Source organism: Eublepharis macularius, chromosome 8 (genome assembly GCF_028583425.1).
Source record: "Eublepharis macularius isolate TG4126 chromosome 8, MPM_Emac_v1.0, whole genome shotgun sequence".
In the NCBI taxonomy this organism is placed as follows: domain Eukaryota; kingdom Metazoa; phylum Chordata; class Lepidosauria; order Squamata; family Eublepharidae; genus Eublepharis; species Eublepharis macularius.
In genome coordinates this window covers 76076170-76094314 of record NC_072797.1, presented here as the reverse complement: position 1 = coordinate 76094314, position 18145 = coordinate 76076170, and the positions used below count along the sequence as shown (strand labels likewise).

General features: G+C 44.1%; 1 protein-coding gene across 5 annotated transcripts in view; it reads right to left on the bottom strand.

Annotated features, from left to right (window-relative positions):
- The window catches only part of LOC129334217 (zinc finger protein 474), a 53202-nt gene that overhangs the window by 26729 nt on the left and 8328 nt on the right, over positions 1-18145 (bottom strand). For 3 of the 5 annotated variants that reach the window (XM_054986141.1, XM_054986144.1, XM_054986145.1), the window contains exons 2-3: positions 2851-2895; positions 1026-1934 (exon numbers count right to left, since the gene is read on the bottom strand). In XM_054986141.1, the coding sequence (XP_054842116.1) occupies positions 1026-1685 (660 nt within the window). In that variant the 5' untranslated portion in view covers positions 1686-1934; positions 2851-2895. Of the gene's footprint in view, positions 1-1025; positions 1935-2769; positions 2828-2850; positions 2896-18145 lie in introns of those variants that run through there. The other 2 variants (XM_054986143.1, XM_054986142.1) reach the window with 2 other exon arrangements.

The window sequence follows — 18145 nt, the reverse complement described above, 5'->3', positions numbered from 1 at the left end:
TGTCAAAAGTAGATTTCATGACCTAGTCACAAACTGTTTGTTTGGTAAAAAATTACCACTGTCCAGCCCTCTCCGCATTGTTTCCCTATGGAACCAAGAAATACAAGCATAACAGAATATCTGAGACACAGTCCCCTGAATTCACTGTTCAGGATGCAAGGAACAGAATCCTGTACATAAATCTTGCAAATATAAGGTTCATCTTGCCGGATAGACTCTACGAAAGTATCTAATGCTTTTCAATTTTGTATATGTGAACAGAGCCTAAATTCAACCTATAAAACAATTCTTGATTTAGGTAGATGAGCTCATTGAGTTGAGCAGATGCTCACAGCTCTTTCCCCCCTACAGGGTACTCAAGAGAGATTTTGCTCAACAGAGTTTCCTTGAATGCCAATTAGAGGGAAAGTTGAGGTGAGGGATTCTTTGCAGATCCTGCAGGAGAAAAAGAACCATGAGCATCTGTTCAGCTCCACTACCTATCTATTAAACTAAGGTAGGGTACACAGTCATCACAGTCACACGGAAAGGATTTGTGTGAGTCCCATCACAAGCAGAAATCACATATTTGGGAAGCCCTAGTATTTCCCATTAATTTAGCTTCTTCCATGAGAGAGGAAAATCTGTGCCATTGGTTTACTTACATTTAGCTTGAATTTTGTATTGCTGGCCTTAAACTGACACATAGTTAACATAGCTATTTAAAGTTCAAAATCTCTAATATGTTTCAAAATAATATTGTAGTTCATGTTAGTTCAGTTGCTACAACCACTGCAAAATAAATGTCAAATATTTGCTTTATACAAGCTAGATAGTGCATAATTTGCCTATACATCTCTAATTAAATTTATTCACAAGAACATGAGGATTAGCCTGGAAATCACACATTTTGTAATCTCCGGAATGAGAAGCTAGATTGATTGAAATCATCAGTGAACATTTTACCATTAATTTCAATGGGAGCAGAATGGTATCCTAGAGTTTGCTCATGGAAACAATTGTGCCACTTCAACATTCTCATTTACCTTGTCTGGAAACACTGATGTAGCCCCAGAGCCTGAAGATCTAGAAGATTTAGTGGGACTGAAGCTTGAAGTCCCTGGGCTGGACTTTGCTTTACAGCTCTGTTGGTGAACAAGTAGAGGATCTGGAAGAAAAGTGCAACCACAGTTTTCACAGGGCAGGAGTTGATCTTGATTACCTTGAAAAGGTAATCTGTTTCCAGCCTTGATATTGTAAGAACCTCCTGAAAGAGCCTGAGGTTTAATGGGCTCTTGTCGTCTGAGATGCTTTGGTAACTTGTCATTTTCAATGTGCCACTTCTCCAAGCATTTTGGCTCATGGATAGGAAGAGACTGTGACCCAAACTCCTTGCCACAGATATAGCACACCCTGAAGCCAGGTCTTCTTGGTGGAATAACTGGCCGATCCCATTGGTCCTGAGACATAGCTCCAGTGCTTGACCGTTTTGATATTAGAACCGTCTCTGGCCTCTTTTTTGCAGGGCTTATTTTAATAGTAGAATGTAAACCTGCTCTTTCTTGTGAAAGTATGAGAGGATCTGACACAATGGATGTTGTGGCCTGTTTTAAACATGAGGTGGACATATTAGCAGGGGCTTTCCCAACATTTGGCAGAGTTTTATGATGTTTACGCAACATTTTTTTCATTAGAGCTGTTTCCATGAAGAATAGGATGTTCCATGAAAAGATTCTCTGATTTAATGAAGCACGGCTTGTTTTTTCTCTGTAGTGGCTTTATTGCTGACTTTGTTGCTATTGAAATGACTGGATTATCTTGTATAAAACTTTCAGAAGTTATAACAGAAGGTAGCTGTGCAAGATTTAAGCACATTTGCAAAGATATAATTGTGAAGTTCTGGTAATTTTTTTCGTAGTTTTCAGTTTTACTATTTTTTTGGTATTTTTTTAATCCTGAAAAAAATGATATATACACATGAGAGAATTACTAAATAGGTGATACATTTCTAAGTATTTTCAAAGCATTCTTAAAAGAAAATATAGGGTAAAATGATGTGGAACCAATGTAAAATTTTTGTGTTAATCATTTTTGCATATGAAACATTAGTTCAAAGGTTACCTTTTCCCATCTCTTACAGTATAAACCTAAATGGAGTTACAATGTTCTAAACCAATTGACTTCAATGTGCATAGTTCATTGCCACCCCTTTAATCATTTTAAAACTCAGTGTTCAGAACACACACACACACACACACACACACACACACACACACATATATATATATATAAAGAACATACCCTGTATGTAACAACTGCTTGTGTAAGGGAAAATAAATCTTGACAATCTAGACTGTGTTCTGCCACAATAAATTGATACTATGTAATTCAAGAGAAATAGATTATATTAACAAAAAAGAGAATGAAGATAAAGTCATTATCACTCCGGGCAAAAGCATAAGTGATGCTGCAAGTTCCATGATGGCGCTCCCAAAATCAATAAAATAAATAAATAATAGGTGTGAATGGGCATAGTTTGGATTTGGACTGGAGTATTTGGGCTAAGTTTATCCCCCCACATCATTTCCCCCGTCATCGCTTCCCAACTTGAAACATCCCTACAGAGCTACAGTTTGCCCCATTGTGAAAACACACAAGGACCAATATGAGTTCCCTTATCTATATCTATATCTATATCTATATCTATATCTATATCTATATCTATATCTATATCTATATCTATATCTATATCTCTTTTTATTTATGTGATTTATAGTCTGCCTTTCTCACCGAAACATTTGCTCAGTGGAGCAAATAGCAGCTTCACGTGGTCATTTAAGGTCAGGACAACATTGAAAAGAGAAACGCTACCTTTCCTTGCACCGTGGTTCTGATCTGAATCAAGCTTTAGCACACCTGTTAAGGGAAAAAAACACATTCTGGAAGGTCTATTCATGGAATTCCTGTCATCACATTTGGTTTGGTTCTGAGAGGAGATGTGTAAAATGTTGACCTTTTAAACATGCTTAGCTTCTTATACGGTGGTATGAATCTGTGACGTCTGTATAAACCACTCTGCACTTCATAAGAATGCACAGCCCCAGAAATGAACAAGTGTTAAATTCTCTCCTTTTTTTTCTGCAGCCCCCATGTGGTTAATTATTTAACCATGACTAGTTTTTCATAAACATTTCTTTAACCTTGAACTTCCAGAACACCGGTAACTCTGTCTGAATCCACAAACAATTTGCAAAACAGAATGTTCATGAACAATAGAGCATGAAAACATGCAACATGGACATAGGCACAAAATGCTGCAAGGACCACAACTTTATTTGAAACTGATGCATTACCTAACAAGTTCATATTAACTGTAAACAAATGTAGTGTAACTAACTTGACTTCTCTTGTCAGCATAAAGCCATCTACCATACTGAATTTCATTTTAGTCAAGCTAAATAGAACTCTCAAATGGACATTTTGCCTTGTTTGTGGAAATCCTCTGAAGAAACTCAAGGGCATCCTAGAGGGGCCTGCCCTCCCAATCACTACTCCATTGTACAGATGAGCAACCTAGAGTCCATGCAAATAATGTTAGTACAATGTCAGAGCCCTATGGAGATTCTTAGTGCAGTATTTTAGGGTAGCCACAGATCACTGGTGGAACTGTTTTGTTTTGCATTCCCATCTCCCTGCTTTGAAATTGCAACAACATGTTTAACCAGCCAATTAATGTATTATGTCATTATGTTTCTCCCCTGCTAGTAGCAAGCAAGGAATAGATAGAAAAATCCGGGTTGCAAAGGCAATCAAGGGTTGTTGGGAGGGGGGACATTATGTCTCAGGTCAATTACCATCTACTCTCCTCTGTCCCAAGAGGTATGAAATGATCTGGAGATATTGTCAGTGTCAGGTTTACAGAACTTAGCAGGTTTTGCATGCTGTACGGCATGCATGGGGAGTAGACCTCCGAGGTGACTGCCAGTGGCAAGCAAACTCCTGGTGGTTTGCCCCATTGCCTGCTGATTGATTGCAAGCCACTCTGCAATCATTAGCAGGCAACCCCGGACAGGAGCACAGTGGGCACGCTCCTGGTGGGGCACAATCATGTCACTTCCTGAAGTGACCTCATTGCACTTCATACAGGAGTTCTCCCACACTACGCAGGGGCTGATTTAAGCCCCAAGTGGCTGATTCTAAAAGTGTGAAGCATGCCAAAGTGTGTACCGAGTCCCCCCCACCCCCATCAGGAGGGTAAGGGTACTTGGCAACCCTAATGGGGAGTAGAGCACTGCTTTCAAGACATGATTTAGCAACTTTCCAGGAATCTTGAATTAGGTTCTGAGGCAACCAGTCAAGTACCCTCTCCTCCAGACAGTAGCTCTAGAGGAGGGAGCTGATGGCCCATGGTCTACTGTAGTTTATGCCACTAATTCAAATAGTGAAAAGGACCTACTAGCTTATCAATAATTAGATGATATAAGGAGACAATGGAGTTTGGTCTAAGCAATTCAGACTGCCGATGACCAGACTTCTGTTTGCCTAATATGGCAGATTGTTACTCAATCTGCCAGGGCTAACAGGTGGAATCACATGGTGGCCTCTTTCCGAGTGACAAGGAAGTAAAGATGTCCTCATGCCAACTGTGTAAAGTTGAAGACTTTTTAAAACAAAAATGTTTGTGATTTCTTTTGTACACTTCATATCCATCTCTAGCACTATCCTTTAGGAACAACGTTTCAGCTTATTTCTTAATATTCTGTTATATTATTAAAGGTTGTTTTGTTAAATGCAGTTGTATCTTTGTGAAAAGAGTGTTGTGTGGTTATTATATACAGCTGAGACAGAAATTTGGCAAAAATGAGATTGTTCTGTTTGCTCCAAAGCATGCATTGCAATGACGAGGGCCAAAATGGTCTCTCCTTAAATTATGCTTCCAATTGTTTCCTGTGGCATATTAAGAAATACAAGACTAATAATAAAAAGAATAAGCATGTAATCAAGGATTGGATGCATTATACTCTTTACTGCCCCTTCTACTGACCCAAGAATTTATTCATATATTGAATTATTTATTTATAAATTTTACAGAGGCCTAGAAAATTGCAGGATCGAGGAAATAGTTTATGAAAAACCTTTCTATTTCCTGTGCTGCAGACCAACATGATGTAATTATTTTGGAATTTCAATTACTATTATTTCAAATATTTTGGTATTTCAATTATTTTTATGTATCGTTCTCTAAGCAACTCTACTTTTAAAAAAACATGGTAACATGGCTGACACAAATAAATGAACTGAAGTTAAAATACAAAGTGTTGTTAAAAGTATTTTATATTCTGAAGCTTTGCAAGACATCTAAGTGTTAGAATCCCATACTTCTAATTTTTTTCTTTTTCACAGAGATTTTTTGTTCCAATTTGTAATTTTTCATACAAGGTCCAGTTGTTAAATTGTCTGTGGAAAATAACACAGATTAATGAAGAGAGATTCAAAGACTATAACTAAAAGTACTTTACTAATACATTCTATAAGAGTAGCTATATAGCTTGAAGCTAGGGAATCCCAGGTCCCCTGGCTGGGGGCAGGAATTCCCTTGCTCCCACCCTCCATCCCCCACCATCATTCACCTAGAGGGAAAAGTTAGGGGAATGGGCCTCCTGGGCTCACTCTTGGGGCAGCATGATGATATCATTCCTGGGAGAGATGTTGTGCCGCTCAGGAGTACTTCTGCACTTTGCAGCAGACTGACTTGGGACCCAAAAGCGGCTGAATTGGCAGTTTGGGTCCCAAATCAGCCCACTGCAAAGTGCAGAAGAGCTCCCGGCTCATGCGTGATGATGTCACTTCCTGGAAGTGATGTTATTGCATCATCTTGGAACACTGAAAAAAGGTAAGTGCCAGGTCCCACCTCCTGCCAAGAATGTAAGGGGACCTGGCAACCCTACTTGAAGCATTTGCCTTCCATTTTAAGAAAAGATGTTTTGCTTAGTGCTAGTTTAGCTTCATTTAATGCATTCAACAATGATGTTGCTTTATGCTAGCAGCCAGAGTAACCACTGCAATCAAATCAAAACATCTTTTCTTTTTAATTTGTTTTTTAAAAAATGATTTTCCAAGATTTTATTATTAACCCACATGAAAGGTTTACCTTAATTGTAACAATTTATGTTACATCTGTGAATATTATGGTCTGTAATAATCTGTCTGTTTGGCAGATTCATCTCAAGTAGAGATGGGCACAGTCCGCATAATGGACCTAATTTCGTCACGAACTTACCCAGTTCGTCCTTCGCGAACATGTGGCCCGTGGGCGCGTGTTTTTCTTACAAAACTGCCGAACATTGGGGCTTTCTGTCCGTGTGTCCGTTGGCCCGTCATGCCAGGATTCCCGCTCAAACAATTTCCTCGGCAGCGGTGTGGAGCCACCTTCCCCGTTTGGACCACACCAGTCTTAGCCCAGGAAACCTTGATTGGCAGCTCTGTCAGCCAGAGATCACCAGCCATTCTGCTTAAAAGACACAGCACGCGAAACTCTGCTCCATTTTGCTGGCGCAGGGACACAAGTTAGCTTAGCAACTGCTTGCTGTGGGGAAGGTTTTTTTTTTTTGTGAGAGCGCGGCTTGTGCCTTGGGGCTTTGGGGCTTCTGGTGCAAGAGAGCTTTCTCTTTTCACCATTCCTGTTTAATTTTTTTCTCCTCGTTTCTATTCTAGAGCACTTTTTAAAAAAACCTTTTACTGCACTATTGGGTTACTCTGATTTCTTTCTGCGTTTTGAGTCCTTGGGTTCTTCTCGGACTTAATCCCCCCCCCCAATCTCTTCCTTTTTCCTGGGTTGCTGGTGGGTTCTATTGTGCTGTGATGCCACCCCACTCACAGACTCACAGTGGGTGCAAGGCAGCTTTGGGTGTTGTCTGCTTGAGTTCTTGCCTTCATTCCCCCACGTTTTTTTTTGGCTGCTGATGAGATGCAAGGGGAGGAAGACTGCTATTAGGCTCTGTGAAACACCCACTCTCTGATGACCGGCAGCACGTTTTGGGGGGCTCTCTCTGCTTCACTCCTTTCAAAGCCTTTTTAGTGGGGGACTTGGGGGGACATTACCAGCCTGGCTTTTGAGGTGCAGGGGGAAAACTGCTACTGGCCTCTGTGAAACACCTACTCTCTGGTGACCGGCTGCTCGCTTTGGGGGGCTCTCTGCTTCACTCCTTTCAAAGCCTTTCACTCCCTAAATAGTGGGTGACTTGGGGGGATATTTCCAGCCTGGCTTTTGAGGTGCAGGGGGAAAACTGCTGCTGGCCTCTGTGAAACACCCACCCTAGAACCACTGGCAGCAGGTTTTGGGGGGCTCTGTCTGCTTCACTTCTTTCTAAGCCTTTTTCACTCCCTAAATAGTGGGTGACTTGGGGGGATATTTCCAGCCTGGCTTTTGAGGTGCAGGGGGAAAACTGCTACTGGCCTCTGTGAAACACTCACCCTAGAACCACTAGCAGCAGGTTTTGGGGGGCTCTGTCTGCTTCACTTCTTTCTAAGCCTTTTTAACTCCCTAAATAGTGGATTTGTATTTGTATATTGACGAAACAGTGTAAGGCACATGATGACTGAGCTTTACAAACATATATTATCCTCCTCCCAATGACAAGCCCTGTCCCTGGCACCTTCTAAGTACCTCCTCTTTTTCTTGATATGATTTGTATGCTGACAAAACAGTCTAAGGCACATGATGAGCTTCCTTGATGGACTGCATCACGTTCAGCAAGCTGACACACCACGTCACTAAGGTGGAACTCGTCCACTGCCCAAAGAGGCTCCCTCTGAACAGGGTAGCATAATTTTCCTTCCCTCAAGGTGTGCAAGACATCCTTTCCATCCCTGCCGTGCCTTCCATTCCAGCAAGGGGCCTTTGAATTGCTACATGATCCTGTTGCGGAGTTGGCTTTCACTCAAGTACATCCATTCATTTCCCATCATGGAGAGTTGGTCTCCCTGCCCCCGGGGAGGGCATCTCTTGTTGATGCAGCCCCATGTAGGTGGGCTTTGTGGGCAGCCACCTCTCCTGGACAGGAGCACAAGTCTCTCTCCTTCCCCCAAGGGTGGGTAAGGGTCAGTCAGAATAGGGGAGGGGAAGTTGTTGTTTGTCTCTTTGGAAAAGTGATAATTGAGGAGCATTACATGAGAACCTTTGGTGGGGAAAGTTGCCTGAAGTGAAAATCTGTGGGAAAACCAAGGCCTTTTCTGACTCGAACCGGTTCTCGAACCGGGCCTGGTCCATTAAAAGTTCATGGACCGTGGTCCGTGGAAGCCCACGAACCCTGAACCGGCGGTCCGTAGGCAAATGCCGGTCCGTGCCCATCTCTAATCTCAAGGATTCCATGACTTGCTTGCTGATTGTAGGCCTAAAATATGTGGTGTAAGTAGATCCTGTTATGATTGCCATTAGCAGAATTGTTAAGAAACAAATAACATGCTTGAGGCATTAATGATGGACCATTCTTTTTGCCACATGCAACATCTGTAGTAGTAATAAACTGTATAGCACTCTCAAATGTACAGTGTTTCACAGACATAATCTAGTTGTAGTCCCTTGTAAAGCAGATAAATATTTTTATCTCCATTTGCAGGTAGGAAGGGGGGAATGGAGAAAGATGGCTTACCAAGATCTACCTAGTGCACTCATGGCAGGCATGAGATTCATACCATGACCTTTCTGACTTGTAACTCAGTCTCTTATCCACTACTTTACAAAAATCTCCCAATTATGGCGTTCATGATAAAGATGAAATTTTTAAAAAATGACTGATATAGTTCAGTGTTGGTCTTTCTTATAATGCAAATGGCAATACATCCACAGACTTTTTAGTGATTCACAGAAAACTGTGAACACATGTGTAATGACTTCAAGAAATGGGTGCATGTGTCTTTAAATGCTTGGTTTGAGCTAGGTGAAGAGTGGGGGTGAAAGAGAGGAATGAGTGAGCGATATGATTGGTTGACTGAGATTGTGGGCGGAGTGAATGCAGTTTAGACTGGGAGAGAGAGAGAAAGGTTTCAGTCAGAAGAAAGCAGGCTAGCTGTGTGCTGCCTGAGTATATTGAAATATTCATGAGAGAAATATAACCTGTGTGGAACCTGAACTGAGCATGTTTGTGAAAGGACACTCAGTCAGGGAAAGAGAGGCCAGCTGTGTGCTGCCTGAGCAGGTTTAATATTTCTGTGAATAGGAGTCAGAGGAAAGCAGGCTAGCTGTGTGCTGCCTGAGGAGTTTTAAGCATTTCTGTGAGACAAATATTGAGTTAGAGAAAAAGGCTAACTGTGTGTGAAGCCTTAGAAGAGATCTGTGTGAATGAGTTTATAGGAAGTAACTTTAAGAACCAAGAACTACGTTTATGAAACCAATATGGTTCTTGAAAAATAAACATTTATTTTGTTTTGTTATATCCCAGAGTAGCTGTCATTGTTATATCCCATTCCTATCCTCAGGGCCACATAGAACCACGAAGGAGCCTGACGTTTAGGAACGTTACCAAAAGGGAAAATTTAAATATCTTGGAATAATATATTCCTGGTGGCAGCCAACTACCCAGAGGGTGTAAGGGGAAAGATTAAAAGAAACATCTACCCCAAGGAAAGTAAAGATCGTAACAACATGTAACATTGTCACATCATGGTGAGAGAACAGAGATAAGTCTCTACAGAGTCATGGGAAGGATAATCAGGAAGTGTCCGTATGAATCCACAACTCTGTTTTCCGTTCAATTATATATATCAAGAATGCTCACGCTGTTACCCTTTACAGAAATATCAAGCAGAAAAGCAGACTCTAGGGCAAAGCCTTTTGAATTCAGTCAAGATTTTTACTAGTAATTAATCATTCAAGAAAATAAACTAGAAAGAACCAGCTAACAATGTAGCCTATTATTGGCCTTCCAAATTCTCTGCTGGATTTACACTTTTTTTTAGTAGATTACACCATTTGGTCTATTTCTTATCTGCCAAGCTGGAAATGGCCTGCAAGTTCACATCCATAAATTTATACTTGGCTTTAAAAACTAAATTAACATTTCTCTATAGAAGTGTAGTTTCCTTTTGAAAGGTCAGGATAAAAGTGAGCGGAAGCCAAAAAGGAGTCATTGCTCTCCCTTGAGTCGATACTTGATCCACGAGTTATCTTAACTGATGGCCTTAATTCATAAACCACACACTTGTAATGGAAGCAAGTCTAGATGTAATGGACTATCTGGATTCAAATAGTACAATTTATAGGAATACAGAAGCTAATTCAGATGATGCCAGATGGTGCTGCTTTATATGTAATAGATCACAATCAGAGACTGACTAGTCCAAATTTATGTTTTTTTCTTCTCTATAAAGAAGAGACCTGATGTGAACCAAACCACATTACTTTTTTCTAATCCTACAATATGTTTATCATCACAAATTTTTAAGAGAGGTATATTCTTTAAGCATCAGTCCAGTGCTACTTTAAAAAAAAAAAGATGTCACCAATCCAAAATTTATGGATTTTGTGATCTATAAGATGACCACTCTTCAGGGAGGTTTTAATTTTCTTTGTGTCACGGTTGTCTTTGTAAATGAAGCTAATGTACATACCCTTGAGGCCTCTATTTCCTCCATCAATTTGTCAGCTCCTTCTCTTAAACACTGTATCTCTCTATGGTTGTTGTGGGTTTTCCGGGCTGTATTGCCGTGGTCTTGGCATTGTAGTTCCTGACATTTCGCCAGCAGCTGTGGCTGGCATCTTCAGAGGTGTAGCACCAAAAGACAGAGATCTCTCAGTGTCACAGTGTGGAAAAAGATGTTGGCAGGTCATTTTTATCTACTCAGGAGGGGTGGGGTTGAGCTGAGTCATCCTGTAAGAGTTTCCCAGGGTGTGGAATGCTAATGGCGGGAGGCTTCACTGTATCCTGAGGAGGTTCTTTTGCATATGGATTGGTACTTGATGTGCTAATCTTCTCTGCAGGGCTATTGTCGGGTGTGGAGTGTTTTGTTAGCCTGGTGTTTTTCAGAACTGGAAACCATGCTCTGTTCATTCTTAAGGTTTCGTCTTTCCTGTTGAAGTTTTGCTTATGCTTGTGAATTTCGATGGCTTCCCTGTGTAGTCTGACAAAGTAGTTGGAAGTGTTGTCCAGTATTTTGGTGTCCTGGAATAAGATTCTGTGCCCTGTTTGAGTTAGGCTATGTTCAGCCACTGCTGATTTTTCAGGTTGTCCAAGTCTGCAGTGTCTTTCATGTTCTTTTATTCTTGTCTGGATGCTACGCTTTGTGGTCCCGATGTAAACTTGTCCACAGCTGCAGGGTATACGGTATACTCCTGCAGAGGTGAGGGGGTCTCTACTGTCTTTTGCTGATCGTAGCATCTGTTGTATTTTTCGGGTGGGTCTGAATACTGCTTGAAGGTTATGCTTTTCCATAAGCTTTCCCATCTGATCAGTAATTCCTTTGATATATGGCAAAAACACTTTTCCTGTAGGAGACTGTTTTTCCTTGGTTGTTTGATTCATCCTGGGTTTGATCTCTCTTCTCATATCTCTTGCGATTCCCACATGCAAATATTCTAAAAAAAATCTATCTTGTAACCCTGGATGCTGCAAGGAACATTTCTGTGCTGACTAGGGAATTAGACTATACAGCTGAAATTCTTTCAAATTTTTCTTTATTGAGAATGCTACATGGGAAGTGCTCTGAAAAAATATATTTGCTTTCAGTACTATTATTTTAGAAATCTAATTATATATTAATGTACAAAGCAATTCCTTTAGATTTAAATTGTATGATGATAAAATTATTATGGAGTTAAAAGAAATTTTGCCAGAACAAAAACTGCTGGATTAATACCACTGTTTTTGCTTGTCTTCACTTCATTATTGTAAACTGTTTGTTTCTTGTGCTTATCTAGAGACTCAACAAAATGACTCTAAAACCTCCAGCTGACCAGCTATCCCACGCTGTAAAACCTTAATTTTGGCAATAACTTCCAACTGGAAAATATTACCCAACTAGCCCAGTGTAATTTTATATTTTACGTTCATCTCTTTCAGAGAAAAGATGTACTGCATACCTTAAAGGAGCCTTAAAGCCTTACCAAAGTGTCTGTGATCTTATTTAATCCCCAAAGATTACTGAGAGAAGACTGAAATACCAAGCATTTGTTTACAGAAAATATGGCACTCCTGGCCAGTGGCAAGAGCTGCTATGGCTGGGGGCTGTGTTTTGCCCCTCTGGAAGAGGAGGAGGCAGCGACGACAATCTCCCTTTACACAGGGGACGCATGCTAGGGGCGAAGTTACGTGGGGTTTTGCCTACTGCTTCGCCCCTTGGCACCTCAGTGTGCCTCGTGCTCAGCTGGAGTAAAGACGTGCTGTGTTTCTTCGCTGGCACAAGGAGCTTCCCCCTGGCCCCCACATTTGTGAGCAGAGGCTGAGGCGTAGAAGAGGAGCGGGCCTGGACGGAGCCTGTTGGACGTTGCTGTGGATCCCAGGCTTGTGGCGACGAAAGGGCTGGGTGCGCGCATCTGCAGCGCTCTAAGCCGGCGTGCTTGGTTGCCACCGGCTCCCCAGGGCAGGCGGGTGGTACCGGCTCTCCAGGGAGCATTTCTACTCCCTTGTCAGCGCCCCCCCACGCTCGGGGGCTGTGGGTTGGAAGCATTCAGCCTTTCCATGTTCCGCTGCTTGTTTGGGTGGGTTGGTGGCTTTGGAGCCCTCCTGCTGGGCCCCTGCAGCTGCGTTTTGTGGCTGTTTCCCCAGGCTATTGTCCTTAGCCTGGCCTCTCTGCCTCCTTCCCTCTTCATTGTGCAGCACGGCTTGCCCCGCCTGCCCTTTTAGTAGGGCTGTAGTGTCCTAGGTGTCCTATTGGGGCCTTAAGTGGGGTGTGCGCAGCTGCCTCCCAGCGTCATTGTGTGGTGATTCCCCCTCCCCAGGCCATTGCAGCTCTGCTGGCCTCAATTGGCCTTGCCCCTGCATGGCAATTTGCCCAAGCATATTTAGGCACTAGGCAAGGTCGTTTTGGGGTGTCCCCAGCTTGGCACCTGTTTCCCCCTCATCCCTTAGCATTGTGTTATATTGGGCCACCAGTTGGGGGTACATTGTGGGACTGGGGTTGTGTTGTATACTGGGGTGGAGGTAGTTGGTGGCCATTTTGTTTTCCTCAGTGGCCATTTTGGGGCTGGGATTGGCAGCCATCTTGAGTTGTTTGTGCCCTATTCAGGCTGGTGTCATTACAGAGCTTGCATTGAAGTTCCCTGGGGCAGTTTTGATCACACCAGCCAGTTTGGTTTAGTGGTTAAAAGATGCAGTTCTCCAGGCAACAGGATTCGGGCGGTAGGGGCTAGAATGCCTCCTAAAAAGGCACTGGATCCTCTAAGGGTAAGCAACCTGCCCCCTGGTGGCCCCTGAGGCTTTGTCATCTTCTGACCATGAGGACCAGGTTCCCAGCCGGCAGGAACTGCTTTCAAAAATTTCAGCTTTAGAGCGGGCCCGGGGTGTTTCCAGTGTTAACCCCGAGGCAAAACACAAGAGGCCAGTAAGGGCAGCCTCTACCACTGCCTTAATGAATGACATATTGTCTCGTATTTCCACCCTGGAGGGTTCATCTGGCCTGGGAGGCCCCTTAGCAGCACCTGACCCAATGGTATCTGTTGGATCTGAGGTAGGGGCTCTGCCCCACAAGGATGTGGCTGTAACTGTGGATGACATCAGCTGGTCAAAGGATGCTGGGCAGGTGGAGATAGCCATGCAGCCACCGGAAGTGGAGGGTAAGTCATTGCTCCAGCAGGGGTGTGCATGGCCCTGGGGGCCCTGGGGTCAGGCCGCTGCCTTCATGCCCCCTGGCACACTTGGCACACCATACACCCAGGCTAGCACATCACAGGTTGTGGGTGCCAGTGGCATATAGCCACAGTGGGGGCAGCCATCCTTTATTGGACAGCTGCCTGGGGCAGCCGGCTGGTTGTCCATGCTGCCTCAATCACAAGGGAGAATGGGTGTTGTAGCTCCTTGGGGATCATATTATGGGTCCCCATGGTCTTCCTAATAACACTTTGTAAACCGCTCTGAGTGGGCATTAAGTTGTCCTGAAGGGCGGTATATAAATCGAATGTTATTATTATTATTCCTATGGGTTGGTACATTTTAGGGTGTTGCCTTTTGGAGATACTGCCATGCCCCTCGGGGACCATTTGACGCCCGGGACAAGGGAAAAGATTCTCAAAGGGGAGTATGTAGACATTTTCACATTCCTTTTTAGAGAATTGGAAAAGAAAGACAAGGAGGATCTTGAAGAGCATGACAAGGAGCAGTTAAAATGGCACAAGGTGGATAGGGCCTGGGAGAATTGGGTGCTAGGCTTTCTAATATATGCCGGGGTTATAGCCCGGGCTCTGTCATGGCGTGCGGCTCCCCTATTCCAGTATATGGACATCATTTACAGGGGGTATTTGGACTTCATCGGTGCAGCTTGGCTGCAATACGACAAAGAGTTCCATATGTGTGCCGCTCTTAACCTTTCCTTGCCTTGGGATCAAGTCCACCAGCAGCTTTGGCTGGAGGTCAAACGGTTAGGTCCAACGCTGGAGATCTCTCTGACAGTGGACATCAGGTGCAATGGTCCACCATGCCAATGGGCTCTCGCCCCCCTGAGGATCAGGTTGCAGCAGCCTGTAAGCTATGCTGGGATTTTGCCTACCAGTTAGCCCTGCAAGTTCTGCCATGCATGCCCAGTGTGTGCAGGTCCCCATACATTCACGGCATGCAAGTGACCTAGCCAGGGCAAGAGACATGGGCCAGAAGGTGCTGGTTCTTCTTAACAGCAGGCAGGCATGGTGGCACTCGCCACAGTAAGTTGAGCAGGTCTTTATAGTTGTTGCCAGTTACAAATGTTAACGGGTGTTTTTTCTACAGATTCAGTCATGACTGAGGGCTGAGATGCATTGCTTGATATGTTGTGGAATGTTGGTGTGTTATTTGCAGGTCCAGGGCCCAGGGCTTCCTCGCTGTGACAGGACCTGAGTTTTCGTATGTTCCAGGGTTTCACCATCTGGCGCATGAATTTTGAGCTGTTTTGGGGGGCCCAGCTTGGCCTGGGTACCACTAGAATCCTGCTTCCCCACCGGGTGGTGAGGGCTTGGAGTTGTTTGTTTTGGGCCCATGCCTGGGTGCATGGGTGCACGTGTTCCCTGCTGGTGCACAGGAAGTTGGTTATTTTGGTCCCATGGCTTCCCCATGGGTGTGGCATGAAGCTTGGGCCCTGAGTGCTTTGGTTCAAGACACCCCGTCTGTGGTATGTTGGAGCTTGGATGGGGATAGTAAGGGCTCCCACCTGCAAATGTGCCGCATTTGCTGCCTCTACTGAGGGGGTGGTGGAACAACTATTTGGAGGAGGTGCAGCAAGGGTTTGGGTGGCTTTACGCCTCCTGTGGGGCACGAAGGCCTAAGCAGAGACGTGGCCTTGGCAGTGGCAGGTTAGGAGTTGGGAAGAATGAGCAGGCCAGTGACCACCCCTGGCATATCCCCATTGGTAGGGAATTGGGGTTGTAGGAGCAGCTGGCTGCTGTGTCAGGTTCTGTCATAGGTGCCACCCAGTGGGATGCCAGCCTGCCTGACTTCTGCCTTAAAGGACCTTCAGGGAATATGCGGGATCCCGCTCTGTGGAACGAGGGGGGTATATCTCACCCTCACACCCTCTCAGTCCACTCGCAGGTCTCTTCAACCTGACATTGTCCTGGCTGCCTTCCATGACAGTGTCAGAGTGTGAAAATAACTCTGGCAAGATTCAGACATTGTCAGATCATTCTAATCTAAATGACAGCTAAGTCATATGATCATCCAAGATTGCAAGGTTGCATCAGCCAGATGTGCTGTGTGCAAAGGTAAATGCTGATTAGATGTAAGTTATATAAATGTACTATGTGTACTGTGTATTGTGTGCCTGCATAGGTATCAGAATCTGGCAAAGCACTTTGCCACTCTGAGTTGTAAAGGCTATTGGACTGTGTATATATATCTCTGTAAATAAATCTGTATATAGTTCACCTTACTTGGTGTGGTCTCTGCTGCATCTAACCTGCTAGCCAGTAAGCCGCTAGAAAGCTTTGCGTCAGGGTTATGGGCCCAGACTGGCAGTTGGCGGAATTGCAGGCGTGAAGACTGGTGGATTACAGCCATGTGTGCTGAGCTCTGGAGGCTCCGGTGGAGTTTGGAGGAGTTGGGAGCCAGCAGCTGTGAAGTTCAGCCAGTGAGACCGGTGAGAGTGACACAGATACAGAGAAGATACAGTCCGGTGCCGGCAGCAGTCCAGCTCTCTCTTACCTCGAGGATACGGAGGGGGAGGCAGAGCAGGAGGCGAGTGTGCAGCCGGTGGAGGATAACAATGCAGTCATGGCTCAAGCTCAAGCAGGAATGTCTTTGCTGGTGGAAAAGTTGTCTGACACCAACTATCCTGTTTGGTCGTGCAGGATGCGACATCTGCTGATATGTGAGTCACTGTGGGACTGTGTTGATACACCCCCTCAAGCTCCGACAGCTGAGGAAAGGGTGAAAGATCAAAAAGCATTGGCCCTGATAGTTCTGAGTGTTGGAGATTCACAGCTCCTTCATGTGCTCGAGGCACAGGCAGCGAAAGCAGTGTGGGATGCACTGAAGGCCGTGTTTGTGCCAAGCTCTGTTGGGTCACTTATTTTGCTTATGAGACAATTGTATAGAGCCGTAATGCAGCCAAACCAGTCAGTAAGAGAACATTTAAACACACTGACCACCTATTTTCAGTTATTGGCTCAGCGTGGGAAGGATATCTCAGAGGAAGACAAGGTCTACCTAATTCTGAGCTCTCTTACTTGCTCTTTCGATCCTTTAATTGCTGCACTGGAATCTGTGGAAGCAACAAGATTGGATCTAAATTATATTACTGGGAGGTTTTTTGATTATGAGGCTAGAGCTGTGCAACGTGAAACAGAAGGAGTTAACTCCAGGAGCGAAGCCAACTCCAGGAGCGAACCCAAGTCCGGGAACGGAGCCAGGTCCAGGCATGGAGCCAAGCCTGGGATTAGTGCCAAGGCCAGTGGAAATGCTGCGGCTGGAGAAGGTTATTCATCGTCACAGAGCTCTTCAGCATTGCAGGTGCAGAGGCATTGCTTCAATTGTGGATCCTTGGGACATATTGCCAGATACTGCCCAGCCAGGAGAAAGTGTCGTGGAAAGAAGACGTTCAGCTCAACACAGAAGCAGACAGCTACAATGGTAGTTGCTACTGGACCTGAACCTGAACTTTCAGTGCAGTCTATCTGGGTTCTGGATTCGGGCGCAAGTCAGATATTTGTCAATAACAAAAGTTTATTGCAGGAGCCAAGGTCTTCAGCTTTAAAATCTGTGAGTATGGCAGACGGGCGTTGTGCTGAAGTGACCTGCCAAGGGAGTGTGATGTTCCCAGCACTAAACTATGTATTTGATAATGTGCTATGTGTTCCCACACTAGACAATAATCTGCTGAGTATTTGTGTGCTAGATGAAGCAGGTTTTAAGGTACAATTCCAAAATAAAGGGTGTAATATCCTAAGGGATGGTAGGCAACTTGCAAAAGGGGAGTTAAAAAATGGCTTATATGTGTTGAAAGCTAACACAGGAAGGGCACATTCAGTGGTGAATAAGGGGTTACATGAGAAATGCATCCATTTATTGCATAGGCGTTTGGGGCATGCCAGCTTTGGAACAATACAAAAAACACTTGTGTTGTTACAAAATGAGAAGCTGTCTGATTGTCAAGTGTACTTAGATTGTGATGTTTGTAAACAATGCAAATCAAAAGCAGTCCCTGTCGCCAAAAGGAGTCAAAGAGTCACTGAAACACCCCTGGGTTTAATTCACTCTGACGTAGTTGGACCTTTCCCAAATAGCCATTCAAAATGGAGGTATCTCCTACTGCTAGTTGATGATGCAGGTAGATTTATGTGGTGCTACCCTTTAAAGCAAAAGTCTGAAGTGTACCAAACGATTAAAATGTGGGCTAAAAGGGTGGGAAAGCATTTCAAACTGATATGGGTGGAGAATACATGTCTAAACAGCTAGCACAATGGTTTAGTAAACATGGCATTAAGCATAGGATTGCTAATGTTGCTACACCCACTGAAAATGGAATAGCAGAGAGAAGAGCAGGGATGCTC